This window comes from Lissotriton helveticus, chromosome 1_2, assembly GCF_964261635.1.
Source record: "Lissotriton helveticus chromosome 1_2, aLisHel1.1, whole genome shotgun sequence".
NCBI classification, from domain to species: Eukaryota; Metazoa; Chordata; class Amphibia; order Caudata; family Salamandridae; genus Lissotriton; species Lissotriton helveticus.
In genome coordinates, this window is record NC_136058.1 from 252,950,911 (window position 1) to 252,976,687 (window position 25,777).

At 47.3% G+C, this 25,777-nt stretch overlaps 1 protein-coding gene across 1 annotated transcript in view; it reads right to left on the reverse strand.

The window, feature by feature from the left end:
- Positions 1 to 2,580: 2,580 nt before the first annotated feature.
- The window catches only part of LOC144800615 (vitamin D3 hydroxylase-associated protein-like), a 465,511-nt gene continuing 442,314 nt past the window's right edge, over positions 2,581 to 25,777 (reverse strand). Inside the window, exons 13-15 of the mRNA XM_078671693.1 lie at positions 16,574 to 16,682; positions 15,249 to 15,394; positions 2,581 to 3,725 (exon numbers count right to left, since the gene is read on the reverse strand). Of these exons, the coding sequence (XP_078527819.1) occupies positions 3,606 to 3,725; positions 15,249 to 15,394; positions 16,574 to 16,682 (375 nt within the window). The 3' untranslated portion in view covers positions 2,581 to 3,605. The remainder of the gene's footprint in view (positions 3,726 to 15,248; positions 15,395 to 16,573; positions 16,683 to 25,777) is intronic.

Below are 25,777 nucleotides of genomic sequence, written 5' to 3' on the forward strand. Positions count from 1 at the left end.
CTACAGAGCCCTCCAACGTCTGAAGATCAGACACCTTCAGAAGGGTCTCTCGTATACGGACTCAGTTCCGCTTACGGACGAGGTTCGGCACGAACTCCAATGGTGGCTAGGCCACGTGGATGCCTGGAACGGCAGAGCGATCTTCGGGTCGCGACCAGATGTGGTAATCGAGTCGGACGCCAGCAGATGGGGCTGGGGCGCGCGCTGTGGAGAGGTTTCCACAGGCGGCAGATGGTCGTCTCAGGATCTGGAACTTCACATAAACTGTTTGGAATTACTGGCAGGATCGTTCGCGGTCCGCACGTTATCCCCGAAGCAGACATCATGTTGCATCCTCCTGCGCATGGACAATGTGTCCGCAGTGAGGTATATCAACAAGTTGGGCGGCACGAGGTCGTCTCTTCTTGTCCAGATAGCCAAAGAGTTTTGGCATTACTGTCTTCAGAACCAGATTTCAGTCATAGCGGAGTACATCCCGGGTCAGGCCAACCAAGTGGCAGACTGGCATTCCAGACACTTGAGGGATTACAGCGACTGGAAGCTGCTTCCCCAGGTCTTTCTCTGGTTACAAGCGATTTGGGGTCCTTTTCAGACGGACCTGTTCGCCTCCAGGTTGACGTATCAACTTCCCCGGTTCTTCAGCTGGAGACCGGATCCGATGGCGGAAGCGACGGACGCATTTCTCCAGGTTTGGTCGGAGGGGACCCAGTATGCATTTCCCCCCTTTCTGTTGATTCCCAGAGTAATGACTCATGTGATACGGCAAGCGGCGGAAATTGTCATGGTGACTCCGTGGTGGACATCACAAGCGTGGTTTCCCAAGTTGTTACAGTGGAGCTGCGACCGCCCCCGGCTACTGCCGGAGTTGAAGTGGTTGTTGCAGGGCCCTCGTCAGGAACAGCACCCGTTGCTGTTGGAGGGCAGGTTATCCCTGATGGCATGGAGGCTTTCAGGGAACAGTGGCAAATGCCAGGAATTTCGGACAAGGCTGCTGACTTTATCAAGCAGGCTTGGGCACCTTCCACCAGGAAGCGATACTCCGCGGCCTGGAAGAACTGGGTGGATTGGTGCGTGGGACGACGTCTGGATCCCGTGGGGGCAGGATTACCCCAAGTGTTGAACTTTCTATCCGAGAAGGCGGCAGGTGGCCTAGCGTATCGTTCGGTCAACAACTTTCGCTCAGCCCTCTCGGCGGGGCATGCCCTGGTGGATGGTAAACCAGTAGGCATGCACCCGGTTGTTTGTAAGTTGTTGAAAGGCATCAGGGTGGCCAACCCTCCCAAACCCAAGTATTCAGGTTTGTGGGATGTCTCGGTGGTGATTTCTTTGCTCGACAGATGGCCGGTTAATTCTCTCCTGTCCAGGAAGCAATTGTGGGCTAAATTGGCCATGTTGCTTTGTCTATCCTCTTGCAGAAGATCTTCAGATGTCAGAGCGCTCGACGTAACAGGTAGAGTGTTTACCCCAGAGGGGGTTTCTTTTCATATTACAGGTCGTACTAAAACAATGTCTCGACATATATCTTATAATGCTTTTCCTGACAATGAAAAACTATGTGTGGTCCATTGTTTGAAGACCTACGAGGAATGTACGAAGGCCTTGCGGCCGCAGGGCTGTTCGCAATTGTTGATTTCTATTCAAAAGCCCTTTAAACCAGTGGCGGCTGCCACTATTGCTAGATGGCTTCGGTTCATTATGAAGGAAGCTGGTGTTGATACGAGTATTTTTGGTGCTCATTCAGTTAGAGGCGCGATGGCGTCCAAGTCGTATGGTTTAGGATCCAGTATCCAAGATATTATGCATTGTGCAGATTGGTCCTCTGATTCAACGTTTAAGACGTTTTATTACAAGCCGGTGGGAGATATTACTTCTGTGGTATTTAAACAGCGTTAAACTAGCATAATCTGAAGCCTCCGGTCCTGCAATAGAATCAAAAATTTGCTAGCATTCGCGACAAGAATTTTCAATTCTATTAAGGACACGGAGGCGAGGATTATCCCACCCGGCTTAATGTACTGTATGTATTAAGCTTACCCACCCTTTTATGCAAGAATTACGGGGTGTTGTTTCCTTTATTTCAGGATCGGATAAGAAGTCGGACTGACAGACGACTGACGTCGAGATGACGACCTGAAGTTCTTCTTCCACGTTGGAGGATTGTTTGGTTCATGTTATGGACTGTTTTGTTTGGTTCACGTTATGGACTTATCGCCTCAAAGAAAGAGGAAGTGATGTGCACGCAGGGGGTTCTTATGGACTGTGGGGGCGTGCCTATAACCATGGTGTTCATGGGAAATGTAGTAATTTTATTGTTTACTTGAGAAAATAATATATTTTCATTGGCTGCTGTGTTGATGCAGTAAAGTTTGAGAAGCATAATCCTCGCCTCCGTGTCCTTAATAGAATTGAAAATTCTTGTCGCGAATGCTAGCAAATTTTTGATCCAGTGGCAAAGTGAGCAAGGGACCCACATATGGGCATACCCTGCCAACTATGGGTGAACAAAGCAAACACAAAGAGATGATGGACAGAGTGCTGAAACTTTTCAAACACTCACCCGAGTCACAGATCTGGGTTGAATCGATCATCATTCTTTAGCTCACTTTGCCTCCTCAGTTCAGATCCAGCTATATGCAAATCAGTCTTAACCCTGTGCTTCATAGGAACAGTCCTGCCCGAACTGGGCTGGAAGAAGGGAACAGGAAGACAGTATGACCCAGACCTAACCTGGGAGATATCTGGGAACGCCAAGGTCTCAAACAGCTGGGAACTGGAAGAAGAACAGAGGAAGTTAGCATGACTCAAGAGTAGCATGAGGGATATCTGGGCACTGTAAGGGTTCATACAGCTGGGAGCTAGAAAAAAAGAACAGGTTGAAGGCGTAACCCAGGCCTAACCTAGGCATGAATTGTAGGATATCTGTGCACTGATGGGCTCATACAGCGGAAAGCTGAAAGAAGAGCCAAGGACAAAGGTGTGATCCAGGCCTATCCTGTGAGATATCTGGCCACTGCAAGGGCATATACAGCTGGTTTCTGGAAGAACAGAATAAGAGGAAGGTGTGACCCAGGCATAACCTGTGGGATATCTTGGCACTGTAAGGAATACCTGGGCACCCTTAGGAGCGCCTAAAACTGGGATCTGGAAAAGGAGAACAAGAGGAAGGCGTGACTGGGGTTTTAGCTGTGGGATTTCTGGGCACTGTCAGGGCTCATACAGCTGGGAGCTGGAAGCAGAGAACAAGAAATAGGTGTGATTCAGGTCTATTCTGAGGTACATCTGGGCAGTTTAAGGGCTCATATTGCTGGGAGCCTGAAGACAAGAATGGGAAGTTGTTCCCCAGGGTCATTGTGGGGGCCTAGGTACTGCGACACCGCTGGCAAAACACGTAACAGTACTTAGGTGCAATAGCATACTATGACAACACTGCCAAGTGCTAAGATGCATTAAAAGGCATTAGTGTCAATGAAATGGGTTAAATGATGAGCTGTGTTCCCTATTTCCAACAGGTTTACAAAATACTTTTACATAATATCTCAAACACTATGTTGTCTGGTTGACATAGCTCAGAGTCCCGTTCCTGCTCCCAGCAGGGCACGCTTCATTCAGTTCCGTAAATGTGCAAGGGTTTCCACTTCCTTCATGAAGCGCAGGCACAGCTCTTCCTGCCAAGGCAAAGCGACACACTGCACCGCTACAGGGAGCCCGACACTTCCCTCCACAGCCTGTAGGGACAGCACAAGAGGAATTAATTATAACACTACTAATACTACTTCTGAAACTATAACTACCCACACTACTAATGCTAACACTACTATTACTACTACTAATAATAATTACAATAACAATAAGCACCAGTAATGAAAAGCACTAATAGCAATAATATTAATAGTAACAATAATAATGCTAGTACTTCTAATAATATCTTTACTTCAATGGAGAAGAACAAGTTACTTACCTTCAGTAATATTTTTTTCTGGCAGAGACTCTGTGGTGATGTTATTAGAATAGAATATGTAATAAAATGGAATGTTGTGAGTTTGAAGGGACACTGGCATTCTAGGAGTGACAGTTGTCTCTGATTCCCTTGTAGATTGCATGTCGGTTTATGCAGGTAATAAATACTGACAAAATAACAATGTCTCCTGTGATGGCAATGCTACGATACTCTCCATAATTGCAGATTTATCACCTTAGAAATTCCCCAGGCATTAGACTGGACCCAGAACATTTTGAGCTGTACCTCTGCGCATTGGTAGATGAGATCAGTCGACTCAAAGTCATTGTGGTGCTCACATAACCACCACCCCAGCGCACTCACTTCAGTTTCTTTCATGACTACATCTGCGCCAAAAATGCAGAACCACAATAAAAACAATATTTGATCAATGCACAGCATCTAGTGAGATCTTTGAGGGCAATGGTCCAGTTAGCGGAACGAGAGGATGAGACGGAATCTGCGGGTACATAGAGCCTCTATCAGAAAAAGCGTTACCAAAGGTAAGTAGCTTGTTGTTATGATTAAAGATTCCTCACCTTAGAAAAATATCCAAGCAGTACTTTGCTGGAGGTGGGTCTGCAAACGGACTCAAACAGAATGTCCTGGGGGACAGCTATGGTGAAATGCCCATCTCTACAGACTGGACTGACCAAACAGTGCTTTGTGAACATGATAAGTGACACCTACATAGTAGCTTGGCAGATGCCCAGGACAGGTACCCTGTGTGCTAATGCCGAATTGGGATCGTTGCCCAGGTGGAGCGGGCCCACAAGTCCTCAGAAGGCTGCTTCTTAGCTAGTGCATAGCAGATTTGAAAGCACAGCACAATCCATCTAGAGATGGTCTGCTTCTGCACCACCTTGGCTTTCTTCACCCCAGCAAACCCAGTAGAGTGTTGATCACCTGGGGATCATTGGTGCGATCGATATCAAAAGAAAGGGCTATCTTTGGGTGCAAGCAATGGACCCTCCTCCTTAGAAAGATGAGGTGGATCAAAGAAAGTGGTCAGGAAGATATTCAGGTTTACATGAAAAGGAGTGACCATCTTTGGCAGAAAAGAGGCACGCATCTGAAAGAACAGTCTGTCTGGGTACAAAGTAGTGTATGGAGGGTTAACAGACAGAGCTTGTAGCTTACTGACCCCTCCATGCCGATAAGATGGGCATGAGAAAGTCCATTTTTATAGTCACCAGCTGCAAAGGGCAAGGAATCAAATCGAGCAAACATCAAGAATGCCAAGACTCAATCGAGATCCCATTGGGGCATGACAGAGGGAGTGGGAGGAAACAGTCTTGTAAATCCTTTAGAAACCTTGTCTCAACCAGGTTGGCCCAGCAGTCACAGGAAAGCCGATTTGAGTGAAGTATAACATTTAACAGTTCCCAGGAAAAAAGGCCTAACTCGGCTAACAAAGGAAAACAATAATGTATAATGCATCTAACAAGGTCACAGAAAGGGTATCCACCTGGCATTGAGCATCAAACCACAAATTTAGCCCAACGGCAGGCTTATACTATCTTGTTGGAGGGACGTGTGGTTGTCAAGATGACATCACAGACCTCAGTAGGGAGATCAAACACTCAACTGTTGCCACTCAATCTCTAGGCATGTAGTTAAAGATAGGGCACAGGAACCTGCCCTGTTGCTGCGTCAGAAGGTCCTCCCTGATTGTCAGCCAGATTGGAGGACTGATGCTCAGGCTCAGAAGTTCTGATAACTATACTCGCCATACCCAATCCTAAATCACAAGAATTACTGGTGCCCAGTTGGTCCTGATCTTCAGGAGTCGAGGCAGGAGTGATACTGGCGAAAAGGTGGACTGGAGGTCCACCACGAGGGGGAATGTGTCCCCATGCCAAAGCCGCATTTGAAACTCCAACATGCAGAAGTGCTGACATTGCACATCCTCAGTAGTGGTGAACAGATCGAACCAAGTAGCATTTGTATCTGCAAGACATCGATGACTGTTCTCATTTGTCCTGGAGTTCAGAGATCCCACAGGGTATTATGCAACGCGGAAAATGTCCTGGCACTCCGACCAAGTCCTAAGGCTTAGGGCCTCCTGGACAGAGCCTATAACTCCTCCCCGCCATGTGTTTGATGCAATACTACATATCTGTGGTGTTGTCTTTGAACACCTGAACCAGCCTTCCCTTCGAATCCTGATGGACGAAAGGAAGGCTTTGAATGCCATACAGAGGGCCCTCCGCTCCAGAAGAATGATGTGAAGTCAAGACTCCGCCAGAGACCAGAGACCTCTAATCTCCACCTTTCCTAGATGGCAGCCTCAACCCAGGAATGATGCATATGTCACTAGTAAAAGCTCTGGGTAGAGAAGGGAGAGGTGTCAGTTTCTGACCGAATCACAGTTTGTCAGCCACCACTTCAGATCTTGTGCCATCTGGACCAGGCCGGAGAGATTGATCTTATGATGCGCTCACTGGGACATCAGATCCCACTGCAGAACCCACATGTGCTATTGGGCATGTTTCACCAGCAGCATGCAAGAGAAGATGAGGCCCAGCAGCCTGAGAGTCAGTCTCAATGTTAGACCTGGCATCCTTGGCGCGGTTTCACCCTACCTTTTGTCTTTAGACATCCTGTTTTTGCCAATTTCGCTTTTGCTGGCCTTAGGACTCTGCTCACTTTACCACTGCTAACCATTGAGCGTGTGCTCTCTGCTTAAAACATGTTAAAATTCTCTTATACTCAATTGTACTATTTAATGTACTTATAAGTCTCTATTAAAATGGTACTACATGTGCCAAGATCCTGTAAATTAAATGCCACTAGTGGACCTGCAGCACTGGTTGTACCACTCACTAAGTGGTGTTATAAACATATCTCAGTCCTGCCATTGCAGAGCCTTTGTGTGCAGTTTAAACTGACATTTCGACCTGCAACTTAAACCTTTTTCAAGGCCTTAACCCAAGTTTTTAATACATGTACATCTCTCCTAAAGTAGGCCCCTAGACACCCCCAATGGCAGGGTGAAGTGTATTTAAAAAGTTAGATGTGTAAAACTCTCAAATTCGTTTTTTTTTTTAACACTGTAATGCCACACACCCTGCGGTCGGCGCCGTGCTTTGGGATTTTTTATCTGTCATGTCATAATAACTCGGAGGTCTTCAAACTTTTGGATGCAGAGACCCTCCTGTCAAAATTGTCCTGTGTAAGGACTCCCTCCTGATTCGCACATTCAAAAGATACTTAAATGGTCCCCGAAAATCATTTTGATAGCAAACCTCATAGATCACCTCTCAGCTATCTTCTCTCACCCTTCAACAGTAGCCCTCCTCTCTGCCCTCACCTCTCCTCTTGCATTTCCGCACTTCCTTCGCCACTTCACAATTCTCCTCATCCCCAACCTCTTAAATTGAACTCTCACCATCCCTTGCCGTCCTCGTTACCTCTCTTGGCTGTCTCCTCTCACCCTCTCCCTCTTTCACGTCTCTCACCTTGCGTCTGCTCACTTCACTCACATCATCCACTCCTTCTCTCCGGTCCCCTCTTACCCGCATCCTGCCTCTCACTCTGCACCTCTCACATTGCCTTCCAGTCCGCCTCGCATGGACCTATCTCCCATCCGCATTCATAACATATTATGGTACGTGTTTTGCACCAATATTTCTTCTGTATGTATATGCACAGTATGTTTGGTTTTCTATTTTAGCAGTCTGTTTATTCCTATTTCCTCGTTATACATCATCTTCCAAGTATTTGCCCTTATTTTTCTCTTGCTTCTTCTGCAAAGTTTGAGGGGCACTTCACAAGTTTGGGGTAAAGTAACCCTTTAATCCAGATTGTCCTCGAGCTTTTTTGCTGTTATGGTTCATAGGACACACTATATGCACAAAAGCAGAATAGAAATGACAAATTCTGGCTCCATGTTTGCCTCTGTGTGTATCATCGTGCAGCACGTTGACACTCTTCAGAGGCCTTAACTGCGCTTCAAAAAACTATACTAAATAATATGAGAGGCCTTAACATTTTTCAACCAAAACAGGCCCGAGGCTAATAGAAACATGCCTTATTAAAACAACCCTTTATGCCTGGTGTAGTAATTACACAAATGCAGGAAGAACTTGAAGAACTTGTAAGAGGTTTATTCTCAGGAGACAGCTTGTACAACCACCACAGATAAGTACACAAGCTCAACTGAAGCTTGACAGAACATTACATATCCAAGAATGTGACAAGAGAAAAGAATCATAACCATTCTAAATGGAACGTGTAAGATGGAATACCACACCTGGCCTAAGGAATATTCGACCTCATTAAAAAAAATGAGTCTTCAAGGAGGAATAAAGTATTGTGGGAAACAGTTTCAGGCAGGAAAATTGTTATAGATAAGAATGTGTGTGCGTGTATGTTTGTGTGTATGTCTGCGGGGTGAAAAGTCAGGGCATGGTGGATGAGGCAGCTTACTAACAAGTTCTACGAAGCTTCGGTTGCCTTGGCAACATGGAAACAGCTTACAGAGGATTGCAAAGGCAGCCACAAGTAAGAAGCATGAAAAGGACATCAGCTGAAAAAACCGCAGCAGCAACGAGATAGACCGGGAAAGGGAAAAGGGTGGAGTGCAAGGAAGCGGGACAAAATAATAACAAAGCACTCCAGAGCATTACACAGCTGCATATTTAGGGCCTCAGTTTCTGGCCCGGCATTTCCTGATGTTCATCCTGCAGTCTCTCTGATTGGAGGACAGTCATGGATGACGTTGTATTCTTTTACGATGTCCTCCAATCAGAGAGCACATTGAGAGACACTATTCTGAATCCAAAACAAAGAGCAAACATTTTGGATTCCGGATCCAGGCAGTTCCATGCAGGAGTGCGACAGGGAATGCGCAACCCCCTTTATATGTCTCCACGCCCCCCCTGGGGGTCATGCCCCGCAAATTGAAGACCCCTGTAATAACTCCAGATGGAGTTATTTGTTGCTACAAACTAGTGAATAACCAGTTTTTAAGGATATCTTGATAACTGTATTGTGAATTTTTATTGTTTTGGTTTATATCAGGGTTACTTATTTTTCTAAACTGGTGTGGTGTCCATTTGTAGTGTTTTCACTGTATTACTGTATGTGTTCAAAAATGCTTTACACACTGCCTCTGAGATAAGCCTGTCTGCTCCTGCCAAGCTACCAAGGGGGTGATCAGTGGATTATTAGAAGTGTATCCCCCTAACCCTGACTACAAGCAAGGGCCCCTATTTGGGCAAGGTACCTCCCTCTGTCAACTTTAGACCCCCATTTCTAACATTTACCTTTAGAAGACTGTTGGAGCAGGATGAGGCGATGAGTAGGGGTGAGCTGTGAGCGCACCTGCAAACCCCACTCTGCTGGTCGTAGGCAGAGTTTATTGCCAGAATCCGTACTTCAAGTGGAGAAGCAAAACGCCGCAAACTCTGCCAATGGAGCGGAGTTTACCACCCACCCCCAGTGTTTTCACTGTTTTACTGTTTAAACTGTTGCATGCACACTTTACACATTGCCTCTAAGTTAAGCCGAACTGCTCTGAGTCAAACTACCAAAGGACTGAGCACAGGGTAATTTGGAGTTTCTTTGTTCCTTACCATGACTGGGATTGTGGTTGCTGCTTGACCATGCCTCACACCCTAGTCAACCAGTAATCTAATTTCTAACACTCACCTAAATCCAGAATAGAGGCTGCAATGTCAGAATCAAAGCTTTAATATCTTGGCTTGTTGCTCTGGAGGTTAAGTGCGTAATCACAATGTGTCCAGAAGGGCTCTGATGAGTGACTATTTAGGAAGGGGTCGGGCTTCATTTTGGCACATTGATAATGAACCCCAGAAAATGCAGCAGGTCCACCATAATCTGGAGGTGAGTGACAACTCTCTTGGATGTGTTGGCCTTCATCTGGCAGCCGTTGAGGGAGGAGAGGACTGCAAACCCCGAAACCATAGATGGGCTGCTACCACTGACATCCCTTTCATGAGCACTTGAAGGGCACTTGTAAAGCTGAGAGGGCGCTCAGTGAACTGGAATGCTTGTGGCCCACCAGGAATCTCCGGTAATAGCTGTGCTCTGGCAGGGCGGGATGTGGAAATACACGTACTGCAGGTCCAGTGCTACCATCCAGTCTCCAACACCAGGGCATACATAACATGAGCCAATGTGAGCATCTTGGATTTATCTTTCCTTAGAAAGCAGTTGAGAGGGTGCAAGTCTAATATAGGACAGACGCCTCCATCCTTTTTAGGCACCATAAAGTAGGGTGAATGATACCCATCTTCTGGTGCGGGCACCCTCTTGATGGCTCCTCTCGGCAGAAGAGTCTGTACTTCTCATCACAGCAAGGAGAGCTGGCACGTCATCAGCTATTCTGGGGATGGTGGCAAAGGCAGATGGGTTTTCACACATGGAAGGGCAATCTCATTCTGCACAATTTAGAGCACACACTTGTAACTGCAGACCACTGGAACAAGTGGTGCCTGATCCTGGCGCCAATGGGATAGCTGTGTTGGAAGGGGGTAGGCTAGAGAAGCTTTGAGGGTGTGGCAGCTGGAGAAGTGATGGCCTGAATTGCACACAGGGTCTGGCTCCCATATCCTTTTTAGGATCTGCAACTCAGTACATGAAAAGGATGGGGTAGTTTGCTGAACTGACTGGTATGGCAGGTATTGTGGACACCCACATGTGACACAACCACATCTGCAGTAGTGGTGAAACGACTGTTCCTGGGACCAGGCAGTTGGAGAAAGCCATACCATGAACCGGCTCTCCAGAAAGTGTTTGAGTGACGTGTCTGCTTTGTCACTAAATAGCAGAGCCCCTTCAATGGGTAAGTTAACCAAGTTGATGATTGGACCCAGATAGCCCAGTGGACCACAACCAGACATGGCAACGCAGCACCACCATAGAACCTATGGCTCTACCCAGGGAGTCCGTGGTATCCAGTCCCCACCTGATGGTACACTTCACTGCATCCTGAAGGTCTGTGAGGGCTTGCTTGAGGATGGTACAGTCTTCCTCGGGAAGCAGCTCCCCAACACATGGGAATATTGGTCCAAGATGCATGCACAGGTCACCGACCACAACGCTAGGCGAGAAAATGCACTTCTCAATGGTGTCCATCCTCTTCAATTCCCTGTCTAGTGGAGTGAAAGGGAACCAATTTGGATTGACCTTGGCTGCTGAGCCAGGCTGCCATGGGAGGAGTGCTGGTAGACGAAGCCCTGACATCCTGGGGCAGAACACTGTTGCGTCAAGCAATCGTGTGGGCCACAGGAGCCCCTGTGCAAGGTTTGGCCCAGGCCCCCAGAAGTACATCGGTGAAGGCTTCATTGATGGGGAGCACAGCCAAACCTGCTTCTTCGTGAAGTATCTCTGTTAGAATGCTGGTCTTGACCTCAACCGCTGGCAACTGCGCATCATGGTGGCTAGGGAAAACATTCCAGAGTCTAGAGAAGCGCGCAAGACACTGGGGTCACACAGCTCCTCATACCAGTTTTCTTGTGGCTTGGGGTTCTCCTCTAGGGATTCAAACCTTTCTTTCTCATCCATCCCTTCAGGAAGAAAGGGTCTATGTACGGGAACTTAGCCCAGGGGTTTGTAGAGCCTTGACGGTGCCAGCATCAATGTCGAACAGATCTGGGGCAGTGCCAACTCATAGTTCGGGAAGATGATGTCCTCATCATCAAGCGGCACCTGTGGCATCAGGGATGGCACCAGATGGGATGGAGACAGTGGCAGCGTCAGTCTGGATCTTGGGGGCAGATCCAGAGGTCCTGGCTGGCATCCGAGGTGGACCTGCCGTTGGTAAGGCAACACAGACACCTTCAGCCGCGTAGGGTCCAAAGGTATGCCAGAGAGAGTCTGTGACACAAAGGTGGCATGCATGACATCATGGAACTCCTTCAACTGAACAGGCTCCAGGAATTTCTGGAAAATGCTCAATGGGGCTGGATGCCAGCTTTCATGTGGAGTGCGGGAGCAGGGCTTTGAAGCACGATGTCACGAGGGGGAAGACAAAGAACACTTCAAAACCTTTTTGTGCTTCTGTTTTTTTTTACCTAATTTCGAAGAGGATGTCAAGGAGTAAAAAGTGAAGCATACACAAGAATAGCTCCAGAAATGGTGCAGAGATCTCCTTTGAGAAGAGAGACAGGTCTTCTTCTGCTACACTGTCAGGAACTTCACCAGATTGTGGACTGCCATTGGATGCTTTAAGGCCTTAGCACTGTGGCCCGAACAGCTCCTTTTTTTTACCTATTTCACTGGCGCGAGGCCTACATACTAACTCATTCAAAGTTCCACTGGTGTGTGCTTTCTTACCCATTGACCTACAGTGGTTTGATGTGGAGTGCCGTTGAGCACAGGACTGGTATATCTGTACCAGGGTGTATGTGTGCCTGCGATTGGTCCAATATATGAAAGATTTAGTGCTGGGCAGTGTGTTCTTGGTAGAAGCATGTACTGGGTGAATATGTGCCTGAGGGTGGTGCACTACATGATGGAAGTAGTGCGGCGCAGTGCATACATGGTAAATGCATGTGCTGGGTGTGCCTGTGAGGGCTACAGTAAATGAAAGATGTACTGCTGTGCAGTGCGTGCATAATAAATGGGTGTACATGTGCCTATGAATGGTGCAGTGCATGGAGGCCCCTAGATAAAAAATTTGGAGATCCAGGGCTTCATGGTGAAACATAAGGAGAGGAGGTAGGGGATCCCCCCAAGCATATTTGTGTACAGCTGCAGTTCTGTAGGTTGGGTGGGACAGACTGGAGAGGGAAGAGGAAGGCTTCCCCATACACTTCAAAAGGGGCTCTTTGATTCAGCGAGAAGTTACAAGGAAATTGTCTAGGCACATCTCAGGAAGGAGATTTGGCTGATAAGAGATTCAAAGAGAAGGGCTGAGGGCCTGGGATAACCTCTTAATGCTAAAATCATTGTGGCTGATTTCCAAGTTGTAAACTCTAGTCGCTCCCATGGCCTGTTTTGTGGGCTATCAGATTTCGAGTCACTCCTGCTGTTACAGACTGCTTTCAAGGGGAGGAGAGGGCAAAAGAGTGGGCACTTCAATAGGAAACAGACCCCCAACATAAACTTAAGACTCAGACTCTAAATCACATTTGGTGTGTGGAAATGGGACTACAATAAGGTGAACTTGAGACCCCAAACCTGGTGAACTACCACGCAATTAGATGGGATGTGTGAGGAGGGGAATCTCTGCAAGACTTCGACCAGTGACCAGTACTGGGGGCCAAGGCCTGCTAGTCTCGCAACTGGGTGAGGGGAAGTCACAGAGGGAACCCAGGACCACCTACCCTGGAGAACTATTGCATGCCTGCTTGCCAATACCACTTTTCCCTATGAGGAAGAGGAGGGCGTTGGAGGAAGCAAGAACCAGTGGAAAGCCCCGTCAAGTGGATTCCCATTGTGAGGTGTATGGAGATGGCTGCTGCATCGAATACGTCATATCCTGTGTAATGGACGAAGTCAGCGATCCCTGTGAGCCATAGGAGAGCTGCCATGAAGTGAAGTGTGTAAATTGCAGTGCCAATTAGACCAAAGCCCTTGTACAGTGAGGATACAGTGACGATGTACGCCAGAGGGGGTCACCAGGACCATCGCTGTAGGAGTGATGCTGCTGTGGGGACCTATGGACAACTACACCGGGACAAAGGAAACACAGGATGAAGGAGAGGCACCAGGACCTTAGCACCAGCCACCCCGCCAAATCACCGTGGGATGAGCCTGAGTCTTACCTTGCAAGGAGGAGCCTCAAAGAACCTTCAGCCACTGAGGTGGCATGACCGTGTGCACTTAACTTGAGAACCGCTGAGTGTGCCTACAGAAGAGGAGCACTCAGGAACTCTGGTTACTCCAATCCTACAGGTGAGGGTAAGACTGATCGTGGGCCAGTCAGCCTCAAGGGAACGTGCTTCCTAGATAGCACTATGGTCCTGCCACACTGTTGACTTTAATTTAGAGTCAGAGTGGACTCTTGAGACTCGGACTACTAGTGTGGCTTACGCTGGATGTATGCAAAAAGAACAATTGTTGGACAGAATGCAGAACAATGTCATACATTCACCCCAGTACAGAGACCTGGGCCTAAATCCATTGTTTCTTTGCAACCCATGCCATCCCAGGTTGAACCCAGTCATATGCAAATTAGTCTTGACCCTGAAAACCAATGGGAATAGCCCAGCCCAATTCCAGGGCAGGTCCTTCTGGACTGGAAACAAGCACCCTGCCACCGGTTTCGGGGTTTCACCCCTCATCAGCAGGATAGCGTCACTCCAGTGGTATGGAGAGCACGGGACCCACGTCTGGGAATACCCATCCCACTGGGGGTGACAAATGCAAAAAGAAAATTTGATGGACAGAATGCAGAACAATGTCATACATTCAGCCCAGTATAGAGATCTGGGAATAAATCCATCATTTTTTTGCTCACTATGCCATTCCAGTTTGATCCCAGCGATATTCAAATCAGTCTTGACCCTGCGCCCAATGGGAACAGTCCAGCCAAACTGCCAGCAAGGTTTTCCCTGGACTAGAAACAAGCATCTTAGGACCAGTTTCGGGGTGTCACCCCTCATCAGCCAGGATAGCTTGACTCCAGTGGCATGGAGAGCACGGGACCAACGTTTGGGCACACCCGTTCCACTCGGGTGACAAATGTAAATAGAACAATTGATGGACAGAATGCAGAACAGTCATATATTCACTCCAGTACAGAGCTCTGGGCCTAAATCCATCGTTTGTTTGCTCCCTATGCCATTCCATTTTGATTCAAGCGATAATCAAATCAGTCTTGACCCTGCGCCCAATGGGAACAGTCCAGCCCAAACTGCTAGGCTAGGTCCTCACTGGACTGGAACAAACATCCTGGTTTAAAAAAAGGCTCTTTTGCTCACATATAAATATTTATTCTGTTATTTACTGCTACGAATGTTGTTCACCATCTTAGAATGGTAAATAAAAAAACTAAACAGAATGGGGGCTACGTTATGCAGTATGCACATAAATACGTAGTTACTCATGTATTCATACGTCATAATGTTGGGCCTTCTTCACAAAGTCATGAGCCGTGCTAACACATCACCACACGTTTATTATTTTTAAATTTTTTTACAAGTGCTGCAAAGCATTGGCAAAACGCATTTCCAAAGTCAAGCGGGCAAAACAGAAAGACATTTAGGCTTTGCCAATGCTTGCTTAGCAACGTTATTCTTTACCCCGTGGGCAGTCAAAATATAGATGTTGCACTCACCTCTGAGAAGCTTTTATCCCAGGGATCCTGGAAGTGGCCCTTGTAATGTTTCAGCTCTTCCTCGTCTTGTGTGGTCACTAGGGTAACGGGCACCACCCCAGCAGGAAAGTCCAGTACGTTATAGAGAATTGTGTAAGATATTGCCACTGTAATAAATGAATTACAACAAGCTGTGAGTGCTAGATTGAAAGGAGAATTTTAGTAAGAATTACTATAATACATTTTCTACTTATCTTGTTGACCATGGCCTGGTGGAAGAGTTTTTAGGATTTTGAATTAGAATTTGAGTTATGGTCGATTTTAGGATGCTTCTTAAGTAAATGTGCTCTCCCCAAAAGTCGAGGCGTATAGACTGTTGTAGTGAAGTAGCAAACTCTGCCAATCAGCAACTTAAACCCCAAGACATATTGTCCAATTGCTGATGCGCTTAGGCGCTTAGATAACCGCGGGCAATGAACTCCGCTCGCGGAGGTTGCAGAGATTTGTTAACTACGCATTACATTGAAAACACGGAATTCATGCAATAATTCCGACTCCGCCACATAGCAGAGTTAGCTACTGCACCCACAACCCTTTGATAAAACAGCTTTTCCTTTACATGTAAAAAAAGCATATAAAAAGTGCACAAAAGTGAACTTTGAAAAATACCAGGCAATGAGAGAGGTGATAATTGTAGAGTCACCCCTAACCTTGGAGGGGGGGGGGGGGGCAAGCAGACGCCTTGAGCACAAAGCGCATATCATGTTCAACGATTGGGAGGTGGTCCCATCCTCCTAGGACCACCCCAAGCAAAGTTATGGGCAAAAATACAATGCCAGCCAAAGGCCCAGCAAAGTATTCTGGGGCGAGAGTCTAGAGTGCAGTGAATATTATGGGATTAGCTCTCAGCTGAGCCAGAGAGCCTGCCCTTTGAGGAATGTTTTGATATTGGATACTATAATATTCACTGCACTCTAGAATATCGTCCCATAATTCTTTGCAAGGCCTTTGGTTGGGATTGTATTTTTACCCATAACTGTGGTTGGATAGGAGACAAAATGCAATTGGTATGCCTTGAAGGGAGGGTTCCATCCGGCAACCAATTCAGATGTTGTATCCTAGCAACAGAAATAGCAGAGATGTGGGTCAGAAGGGCTGGGGCACATGAACAGTGCCAGGGGTCGTTGAAACGCAAGCTCTGCCCTGCAGATCACACATGAACCTGAAAGCAGTTTGATTTTGGTGCCCCTGGAGAGATGGCACACCGCCCCCGGGTTAGGTTAGGCCAGCTGTCCATGCTTATAAACAGCGCGCAGCGCCCTACAAAGTAATGTGCTGCTGCATACCGAAGAGCTTCCCGGGATAGCCAATGGTGAATGCGGGGGACGGAATAGGGCACAGCATCACGTCAAGGTCCAGTTCTTTCCACTTGGCTATGAATTCCTGGCGGTATTCCTGTAAACAATAGTGAGACATGCATCTAGTGTGTGCACATTTAACTGATTCATCGACTGCAGAGGGAGGCAGAGATTCAAGACATAGGAAAAGACGAGTTAAGAGATGGTGGAGAATGACTGACCAGGAACCCTAATCGTAAATGATGGCATGGCAAACTACCCCTCCTCTGCCCACGAATCAGCTGTCCCTGATCAGGATGTCCCGTTTGTTCACTCAAAGCAGACACTGCATTGTCAAGCAAGCAATGGAAAAGCTATACAAGAGCTTTTGGCTTTTTATCCATGTTGTACACCAGCATGGCTTCTGTTCAGCATGGGTAAAGGTTAGAAGGGGAAAGTAGAGTGGAGTGGAGTGTGGTAAAGTGGAGAAGAGATGAGTGTTATGGAGTGGCGTAGGGAGTCGTGGAGTGCTGTAGATTGGATTTGAATGGTGTGGAGTGTCACGGAGTGGCGTAGAGTGGAGTGTTGTGGAGGGAGTAGAATGTCAGAGTGGAAGATCGTGGAATGGAGTAGAGTGGAGTAGAGTATCACAGAATAGAGTGGCATAGAGTGTCATGGAGTGGTGTAGAACAGACTAGAATAGCCTAGAGGTTGTTGCATACAGTGGAGTAGAGTACTGTAGAGTAGAGTGGAGTAGAGTAGATTGACGTAGAGTGGGGTGGCACAGCGTGGAGTAGTTTAGGAAATTTGAATGGCATAGAGTCGCATTGAGTAGAGTGTTGTAGAGTTGAGTGGTGTTGAGTGGAGTGGCACAGAGTGTCATGGAGAGGAGTGGCATATAGTGGAGTGAAGAGCAGAGTGGAATAGTGTGTCGTAAAACAGAATGGAGTAAAGTGGCATTGAGTGGCATACATGAATTAGCGTAGATCATCGTAGAGTGGCGTTGTGTTGCAGGGTGGCATAGAGTGGAGTAGAATGTTAAAGAGTGGAGTGGCAGAGTGGAGTACTGTGGCCTGGATTGAAGTGGCATAAAGTACAGTGATGTGGAGTATATTGGTGTAGAGTGCACTGACATAGGGTGCATTGGTTTTGAAAAAAGTGGTGTAGAACGCATTGGTGTAGAGTGCAGTTATGTGGAGTAGAATGGTGCAGACTAGACTGCAGTGGTATAGAGTTCAATGGTGTGGAGTAGAGTGGTGCAGAGTAGAGTACAGTGTCGTGGAGCGCAGTGGTTTTGTATGCAGTGGCATAAAGTAGATTGTTTCAGAGTAGAGTGGGGTGGGGTGGGGCAGGGTAGAGTGCAGAGGTGTAGAGTAGAGTAGCAAAGATTGCAGTGGCATAGAGTGCAGTGGTATAGAGTGCATTGGTACAGAGTTCAGTAGTGTGGCATAGAGTAGAGTGGTGCAGAGTAGAGTACAGTGGTAGAGAGTAGTTGGGGTACGGTGCAGTGGCATAGAGCACATTGGTTTTGAGTAGAGTAGTGTAGAGCAGAGTGATGCAGAGTGGAGGGACGTAGAGTGGAGGGACGCAGAGTGGAGGGGAGTGCAGTGCCATAAAATAGATTGTTTCACAGTAGAGTGAAGTGGCTTAGAGTGGAGTGGTGCAGGGTAGAGTGCAGTGTCATAGAGTAGTGGCAAAGAGTGCAGTGGCATTGAATGCAGTGTTGCAGGGTAGAATGACATGGAGGAAAATGGCGTAGAGTGAAGTCGCGCAGAGTAGAGTGGCGAGCCTTAGACTGGAGTCGTGTAGAGTGCAGTACCAAAGAGTGCAGAGGTGCATAGTAGAATTGTAGTGTGCAGTGGCATAGAGTAAAGTGTTGTAGAATAGAGAGGCGTAGAGTGCATTGGTGCACAGTAGATTAGGGTGGCGTAGAGTGGATTGGCATATAGTGTAGCAGCATAGAGTGTAGTAAATTTAAAAAAAAATACTAGTGATGTAGGGTGCACAGGTGTAAAGTGCAGTAGAGTGGCGTAGAGTAGAGGGGGGCAGAGTAGAGTGAGGCGACAGAGTGCAGTGGCACAGAGTAAAGTGGTGCAGATTTAAGTGGCAGAGAGTTAAGTGGCAGAGAGTTAAGTGGCAGAAAGTGCGGTGTTACAGAGTAGAGTGTTGTAGAGTGCAGCAGTGTAGACTAGAGCAACACAGAGTGCAGGGCTGTAGAGTGTTGTGAAGTAGAATGTACTGGCGTGCAGTGGTGCAGAGTGGATTGTGTACAGTGGAGTAGCGTAGGGTCAATTGGTTTTGAGTAAAGTGACAGAGTGAATTGGCGTACAGTGAAGCGGCGTAGAGTGCAGCGGTGTTGAGTGGAGTGGGACAGGGCAGATTGCAGTGGCGTATAGTTGAGTGGAATAGAGTGGAATGAGGTAGAGTGGAATGGGGCAGAGTGGAATAGAGTGCCATAAACTGCAGTGGCATAGAGTAGAGTGTTGTAGAGTGCAGTGCCATAGAGTGCAATGGTGTAGAGTAGATTGTAGTGGCTTAGAGTGTATTGGAATAGAGTTCAGTGTCATAGAGTGCAGCGATGTAGAGAGTAGCGACATACAGTGCATTGGCGTAGAGTGGTGTAGAGTAGAGTGAATTAGCATAGAGTGCCATGGTGTTGAGCCGAGTGGTGTAGAGTTTAGTGGCGGAGAGTGCAGTGTTACAGAGTACAGAGGCATAACGTGGAGTGGTGCAACGTGGAATGCAGTTGCGTAGAGTGCAGTGATGCAGAGTAGAGTGGTGCAGAGTAGAATGACGCAGAGCAGAGTGGTGTACAGTGCAGTGTCATAGAGTGCGGTAGTATAAAGTGCAATGGCATAGATGGCAGTGGCAAGATTGCATTGGCTTAGAGGGCAGTGTAGCAGAGCAGACTGCAGTTGTGTAGAGTAAAGTGGCATAGAGTGCATTTGTATAGAGTAGAGTGGTGCAGAGTAGAGAGACGTAGAGAGCAGTGGCATAGAGTACAACGACTTAGAGTGCATTGGCGTAGAGTGTTGCAGGATAGAGTATAGTGACGTAGATTAGAGTGGTGCGGAGTAGAGTGTCATGGTGCAGAGTACCATGGCGCAGAACGCAGAGTGCATTGGAGTAGGGTAGGTAGTTTCAGAGTTGAGTGGAGTGATGTATGGTAGAGTACAGTGGCGTAGAGTAGAGAGGTATAGAGTGCAGTGGTGCAGAGTAGAGTGACGTAGAGAGCAGTGGCATAGAGTACAATAGAGTACAGTACAGTTGGCTCAGAGTGCAGTGGCATAGAGTGTTGCAGAGTAGAGTATAGTGGTGTAAATTAGAGTGATGCAGAGTAGAGTATTTTGGTGCAGAGTTCCATGGCGCAGAGTTCCGAGTGGAGAAGGGTAGATTATTTCAGAGTAGAGTGGAGTGATGCATGGTAGAGTACAGTGGCGTGGAGTAGAGAGGTATAGAATGCAGAAGTGCAGAGTAGATTAGAGCACAGAGTGGATTGGCATATAATGCACTGGTGTAGAATGGAGTGGATCATCAGAGTAGAGTGCATTGACTGAGTGTGCAATGCAGAATGGAGTGGTGTAGAGTGCCGTGACGAAGAGTGCAGTAGTGCATAGTAGGGTAGTGTGGAATAGAGTACATTGGCATAGAGTAGAGTTGTTTAGAGAGGTGTAGAGTGGAGTGGTGCAGAGTAAAGTGCAGTAACACAGTGTGGAGTTGCATGGAGTGGCGTAACGTGGAGTGGTGCAGAGTAAACTGCAGTGGCATGGAGCGGTGCAGGGTAGAGTACAGTAAAGTGGAGTATGCATGGTGCAGTAGCACACTGTCATTACAGACAACACAGCTTCAATTGAAATGACCATTACATTTGCATAGGCATAAAGTGTTACTGATGAAAGTATACAGCACACAAATGATAATGTGTGGAAATGTCATCACTTAGTGTATTGATTGTTTCATTTACACACTTACATTTTGTTGTATGCTAGAAAAAAATAGCATCCTACAGCCTTCTGACCAGCATAACCTCAGCAGCCAGCATGAATGTCACATAAATCCTATCACTTTGAAGTCAAAAAAGAAAAAACACTAAGCTACCTGGAACAGCAAAGCCTGACATTTGAACTCTGTCTTTGACTACAAAGTAAATGTGGTACGATAAGAACAAGATGTAAAGACCTGTTTACTGAAATCCAGTACTGGTGGAAGAATACAGTAAATAGGATTTCGGCATGGGAAGGGACAAACTCAAGCCGGAAACCATAAAGCAAATAAAGCCAACAAATAGAAAACAAGCAAATGTGAGTTACAAAACACAAAGCCAATGGAAAGCAACAGTCAGCTTTTCAAATGTCCCCAAGATGTCAGACAACTCTGCTGTCTGGTAGACTTCGACCTGATAACGATGCACAAGCAGATTCTTTTTCTAATTCTCTTGTCTCATTAGCAGACTCAACAAGTATTGGCACAGCCAATAGGTCTCAACTTTGGGAACGATTAGCTATGCCAAGGTTTCCAAAAATACTAATCAGCATGGCTAAAGAGGTAAAAAAAAAAAGGCAGTGTATTTTTGTAGGCGCGTGCTTTGCACATGCACGTGCCTACAAAATGCGTTACTTTTTTTTAATTTACTTATCCAGGTTGGATTAGCAAATTTTCAAAAATGCTTTGTCGAAGCATTAAAAACAAAAGGTGAAAAAGGTGGGATGGGGAAGCAATAAGGAGGGCAGGAAGGATCACAAAGGACTAATGCTCAATTTGAGGCGGTGGTCCTCTGGCACTCATTTTCGGGAGTTGACACTTACTTTTCCTCATCAGACATTTCTGAGTGCAATAGAGGGAAGCACAAATAAACAGGAAAGGAGGAAGAGAAAGTAAAAAAAAACTTCACCTAAGGAAATAGCAGAAACCTGCAAAAGTGAGAAAGAGGGTCAGAGAGAGGATGTTAGTGGATTAAAGAGGGCCAGAGGTGGATTACAGGCTAAACAGACGTGATTTCATGGCTCTGACACTTAATACCGCCAGCAGTGGGCTTCTGAGCAGCTCTTTGGACACCTGCAATCAATGTTTTTCAAATTAAGCGCTGCAAAGAACTGGGTCTGAAGCAAACACGTAGGGCGTCGGAAGAAGTACACAACACGGGTGCGAGGGAGCAATGAGGAGCACCGGGGAACAGAAGCACATGGGTCAGAAAGAGTGCAAAATCCTACCATCAACATCCTACCGTAGTGTTCATTCTCAACGATCACTTATTGATTTCCATAGTCAATGCCGACAAGTAGATAGATAGCTGTAGATGATTTGTAAGTGTTTCCTAATCTTTGATATGACTTAGCTTGACGGTGGTGCTTAAGGTGGTGGTGGTATGGATGAGGGTGATGAAGTTGGAGATGAAAATGGTTAGGGCGGTGGTGGTTAGGGTAGGGTGATGGTAGTGATGGGTAGGGTGATGGTGGTTAGGATGGTGGTGGTAGGGTAGTGGTGGGTAATGTTTGTGGTGGTCATGGTTGGTTGGTGGTGGATAGGGTGGTATGGGATATGGTAGGATGGTGGTTTTTAGGGTAGCATGGTGCTGGTAAGGGTTTTAGTAGAGGGTAGGGGGTGAAAGTGCTGGTTAGGGTAGCTGTGTTTATGGTGGTGGTGGTGGGTAGGGGTGGTGATGGTTAGTAGGGAGTGGTAGTTAGGGTGGTAGTGGTCAAGATAGTGGTGGTAGGGTGGTGGTGAGGGTGGAGGGGGTATTGAGATGGTTATGGTGGTGAGGCTGGTGGTAGTTAGGGTGGTGGCGGTAGTAGGGTAGTGGTAAGGGTTGATGAGGGGGTTAGAGCAGGGTGGTTATGTTAAGGTGGCACTAAAGGTAAATTGGTGGTGGTTAGGGTAAAGTGGTGGTTTTGGATATTGTAGTAGGGGTGTATGTTAGGGGTATGGTAGGCTGGTTAGAGTGGTGGTGATTAGGTTGGTGGTAGTTGAGGGGGAGGTCGTTAGGGTCGTGGTGATGCTTAGGGAGCTGGTCAGGGTGGTGAGGAGAATGGTGACAGTTGTTAGGGTGGTTGTGATTAAGGTGGGGTGGTGGGTAGGGTCAGTGTGGTGGTGGTGGACATGGATCAGGTCGACAATGGCGGTGGTTAAGGTCAGGGGTAGTGGTAAGATAGGCTCTTTATGATAGGGTGGTTAGAGTGGCAGTTGGGGTAGGGTGGTTGTAGGAAAGTAGGATCTGCTTTCATGGTCACCCCCAATTTTGCTGGTGTCATTCTGTTTTACTGACTAGTCTGACTGGGATCCTGCTAATCAGGACCCCAGTCTCTGTTTCTTCCCTATATTGGACATGGTGAGTATTGGGTACACTCCAGAGTGGATACTGGTGTACCCTTGTAAGTGACTAGTATATGGTACTAAGGTACCCAGGGCATAGGTACACCACGGGTCTCACATGGGTTGAAGCATGTATTATGCCACCCTCGAGAGACCACATAAATTGTGCCTACAGGCCTGCCATTGCCGCCTGTGTAAGCTTGTGCTAGCACTACTTACAAAAGATAAGTTTCCTTATATCTGAAGACACTGCACTTAAAACCTATGAGACACCCCTAAGGCATGGTGCTTGGTTCTAAGTGTGAGGGTGCCCCTGACTGAGCAGGACACCCCTACAACCTTCAGACTCCATTCTCCCGGGTTCAAAGTGCATCAGGATACATAGAGTGACCATACGTCATTCCACTATGGCCATCTATAAACTGTCTGTAACAAACCCAGTTGCGTCTGGTATCAAACATGTTAGAATCATACCCCACACCGTAAACGGTGGGGGAGGTATGATTCCATGCACTGTAAAGCTCCTCCGGGAGGCCCTCAGTGCTCCTGGTATTAGTCTTCTAGACCCTGACAGCAAACTATGGCTGCTGTCGACCAGAGACACAATTCTGCCCTTCTGCTGAGACAAGGTTGAGCAGAGGAAGGCAGGATAAAAATGTTCCTGTCAGAGGGAGGTGGGACCACCTCCCAGACAGGACTTCGTGTATTGGGACAGGTGGGGGCCTTGCAAGACTGCTTTGAAGGGCACATTTGGTACCCTTCTTGCAAACTCTAGTTGAAACCAGTTCAGGGAGCACCTGGCTCCTGCTCTGGCACAAACCTGAACAAAGGACATGGGAGTATCCTCCCCACTGTCCAGCCCCTCCTGTGGGAGGGACCCCTGAATTGTCCCAACCGTTTCCTTAGGGCACTTACAGAGTTACCTGTGGGGGGGTTGTAGGTTGGTCCTTAGATTCATTGTGGGACAAGATTCAGTTCCAATACCACTTCGATATCAACCGTCTGGGCACTCTCGACATTGCTGGACTTCGCTTTGGGAACCGAGACTGCAACTGGGAAGACTCCTGCTGCTCCTCATCTCATTGTCCTGCAAGTCTGCTGCAACATCTGTGCCTGTGCTCCATACAGGTTCTTCACAAGGCCTGTGGACATCCAAAGCACCCGAAGGACTCTCCCTTGGAGTGAAGGAGTTACTCCCCTGCATCGCAGGCACTGCAACGAAGTTGACCTGTCTGCTGTTCCTGAGCTCCAATGGACTCCGAAAGTTTCAGCAACACAGGTGGTCATTCTGCAACTTCCTCGAGGCCTGCACTGTCTTCCAAGCAAGTTGGAAGCCAATTTCCCTTGTTGGAACCGCTGGAGCAGTACCCTTGTGTATTGCATCAACTAGCCGTTGCCAAGGCTTGTTGAGTCTATCCTCTGGAGATCTTCGGGCTCCAAGAAGATCCCACCTTATGCATCTACTGCAGCCAAAATCTTGCCTGCACCACATCCTTTGCATGGTGGGCCAGCATCTTTTGATGAGCTGCTTGAGGTCCTCTTGTGATTCCTGTGCCTCCAGCCTGTGGGTCCTCTTGAGGGTCTTCTGTGTCTCCAGTGGGCTCCCCCGATTTCTCAGGGCCTGCTCTGACTTACCTGCTTGTAGTGAGTCACTTGGACCTTGCTGGTCCTATCACTGCACCTTTTATGACAACTACATTGTTTGTCGCTACCAAGGCTTGTTGGTGCCCCTGCCGGACACTGACCTTCTTGGCTCTTGACATCCGACATGGGACAGCTTGTGAATGGCTCCTGGTCTTCCTCAGCATTGCCTGGTCCGTACAGCTGCAACTTCAATGGCATAGTCAACTCTCCAGCATCCCAACATTGGTGGGCATTCGTCTTCCGTGCCTCCTGGTCACTACTGAGTGGCAGACTCTGTCCCCTCTGCTTGCAGAAACCGCTTATCTTGAATCCACCTTTCGGTTCCACCGGACACTTTCACCTTCTTCGCCAGCTGCATCTTTTCTGAAGTCCTCCATTGTGGTCTATGGCGGTTTCCAATGTCATGTCACACACATGCACCTAGCTTCCCTGGTGTAGGTATCCTGGTTCCTGGGGTTTCCACGGGTGGGGTGACTGACCAACCTTCCATTTTCCACAGGGTTTCTTCAGGGTCCGCTTGGAATGGTCCTTCTTTAAAATTGCAACCACACTTACCCACAGACTTCCATTGAGTATGCGGTCATGTTCCCACACTGCACACTGCCTCCTTGGAGCTCCTACATACTCACCTTCGTTGGTTCCTTGGGGCCCCAACTCTTCTACATCTTCTGGGTCCAGTCTCAACTTAAGTTGTGGTTCGCATTCCACTATTTTAGCATATGGTTTGGTCTCCCCCTGGAGACCCCTGTGTATTCTGTGACACTTACGTATTCTACTGACAAAGTATTGTGTGTTTTGTGTTGATATCTCCTGGTAGGAGATACTGTAATGTGTTAGTGAGTGTTAATAATAAATAAATAAAAATTATAACTACACTGTGTGGTTCTCTTTCACTTAACATACCATACGATTAAGTACTAGTAAAACAAGTTACTTTACACTCCTTCTGGACTCTCCACAGCTACCACTTAGAGAACTTTCTAAGGTTGTCAAAACCACTAAAATCGTCATATGGGTTGTCTGGATTAGTGCAGGGTGCTACACTTACATAAGTGAGCACCATATACTAAGCTAGCCGCCTACACTGGTGGTGGTTGTTAGGGCAAAGTAGTGGGTGGTTTTAGGTTTCTGTTGGTTGTGGTTAGGCTGATGGTGGTGGCTAAGTTGGCTGTGTTTATGGTGGTTGTATTGGGAGGTGATCGCAGGGTGGTGGTAGGCTGGTTAGGGTGTGGTGGTGGTGGTTAGACTGGGGGTAGTTAG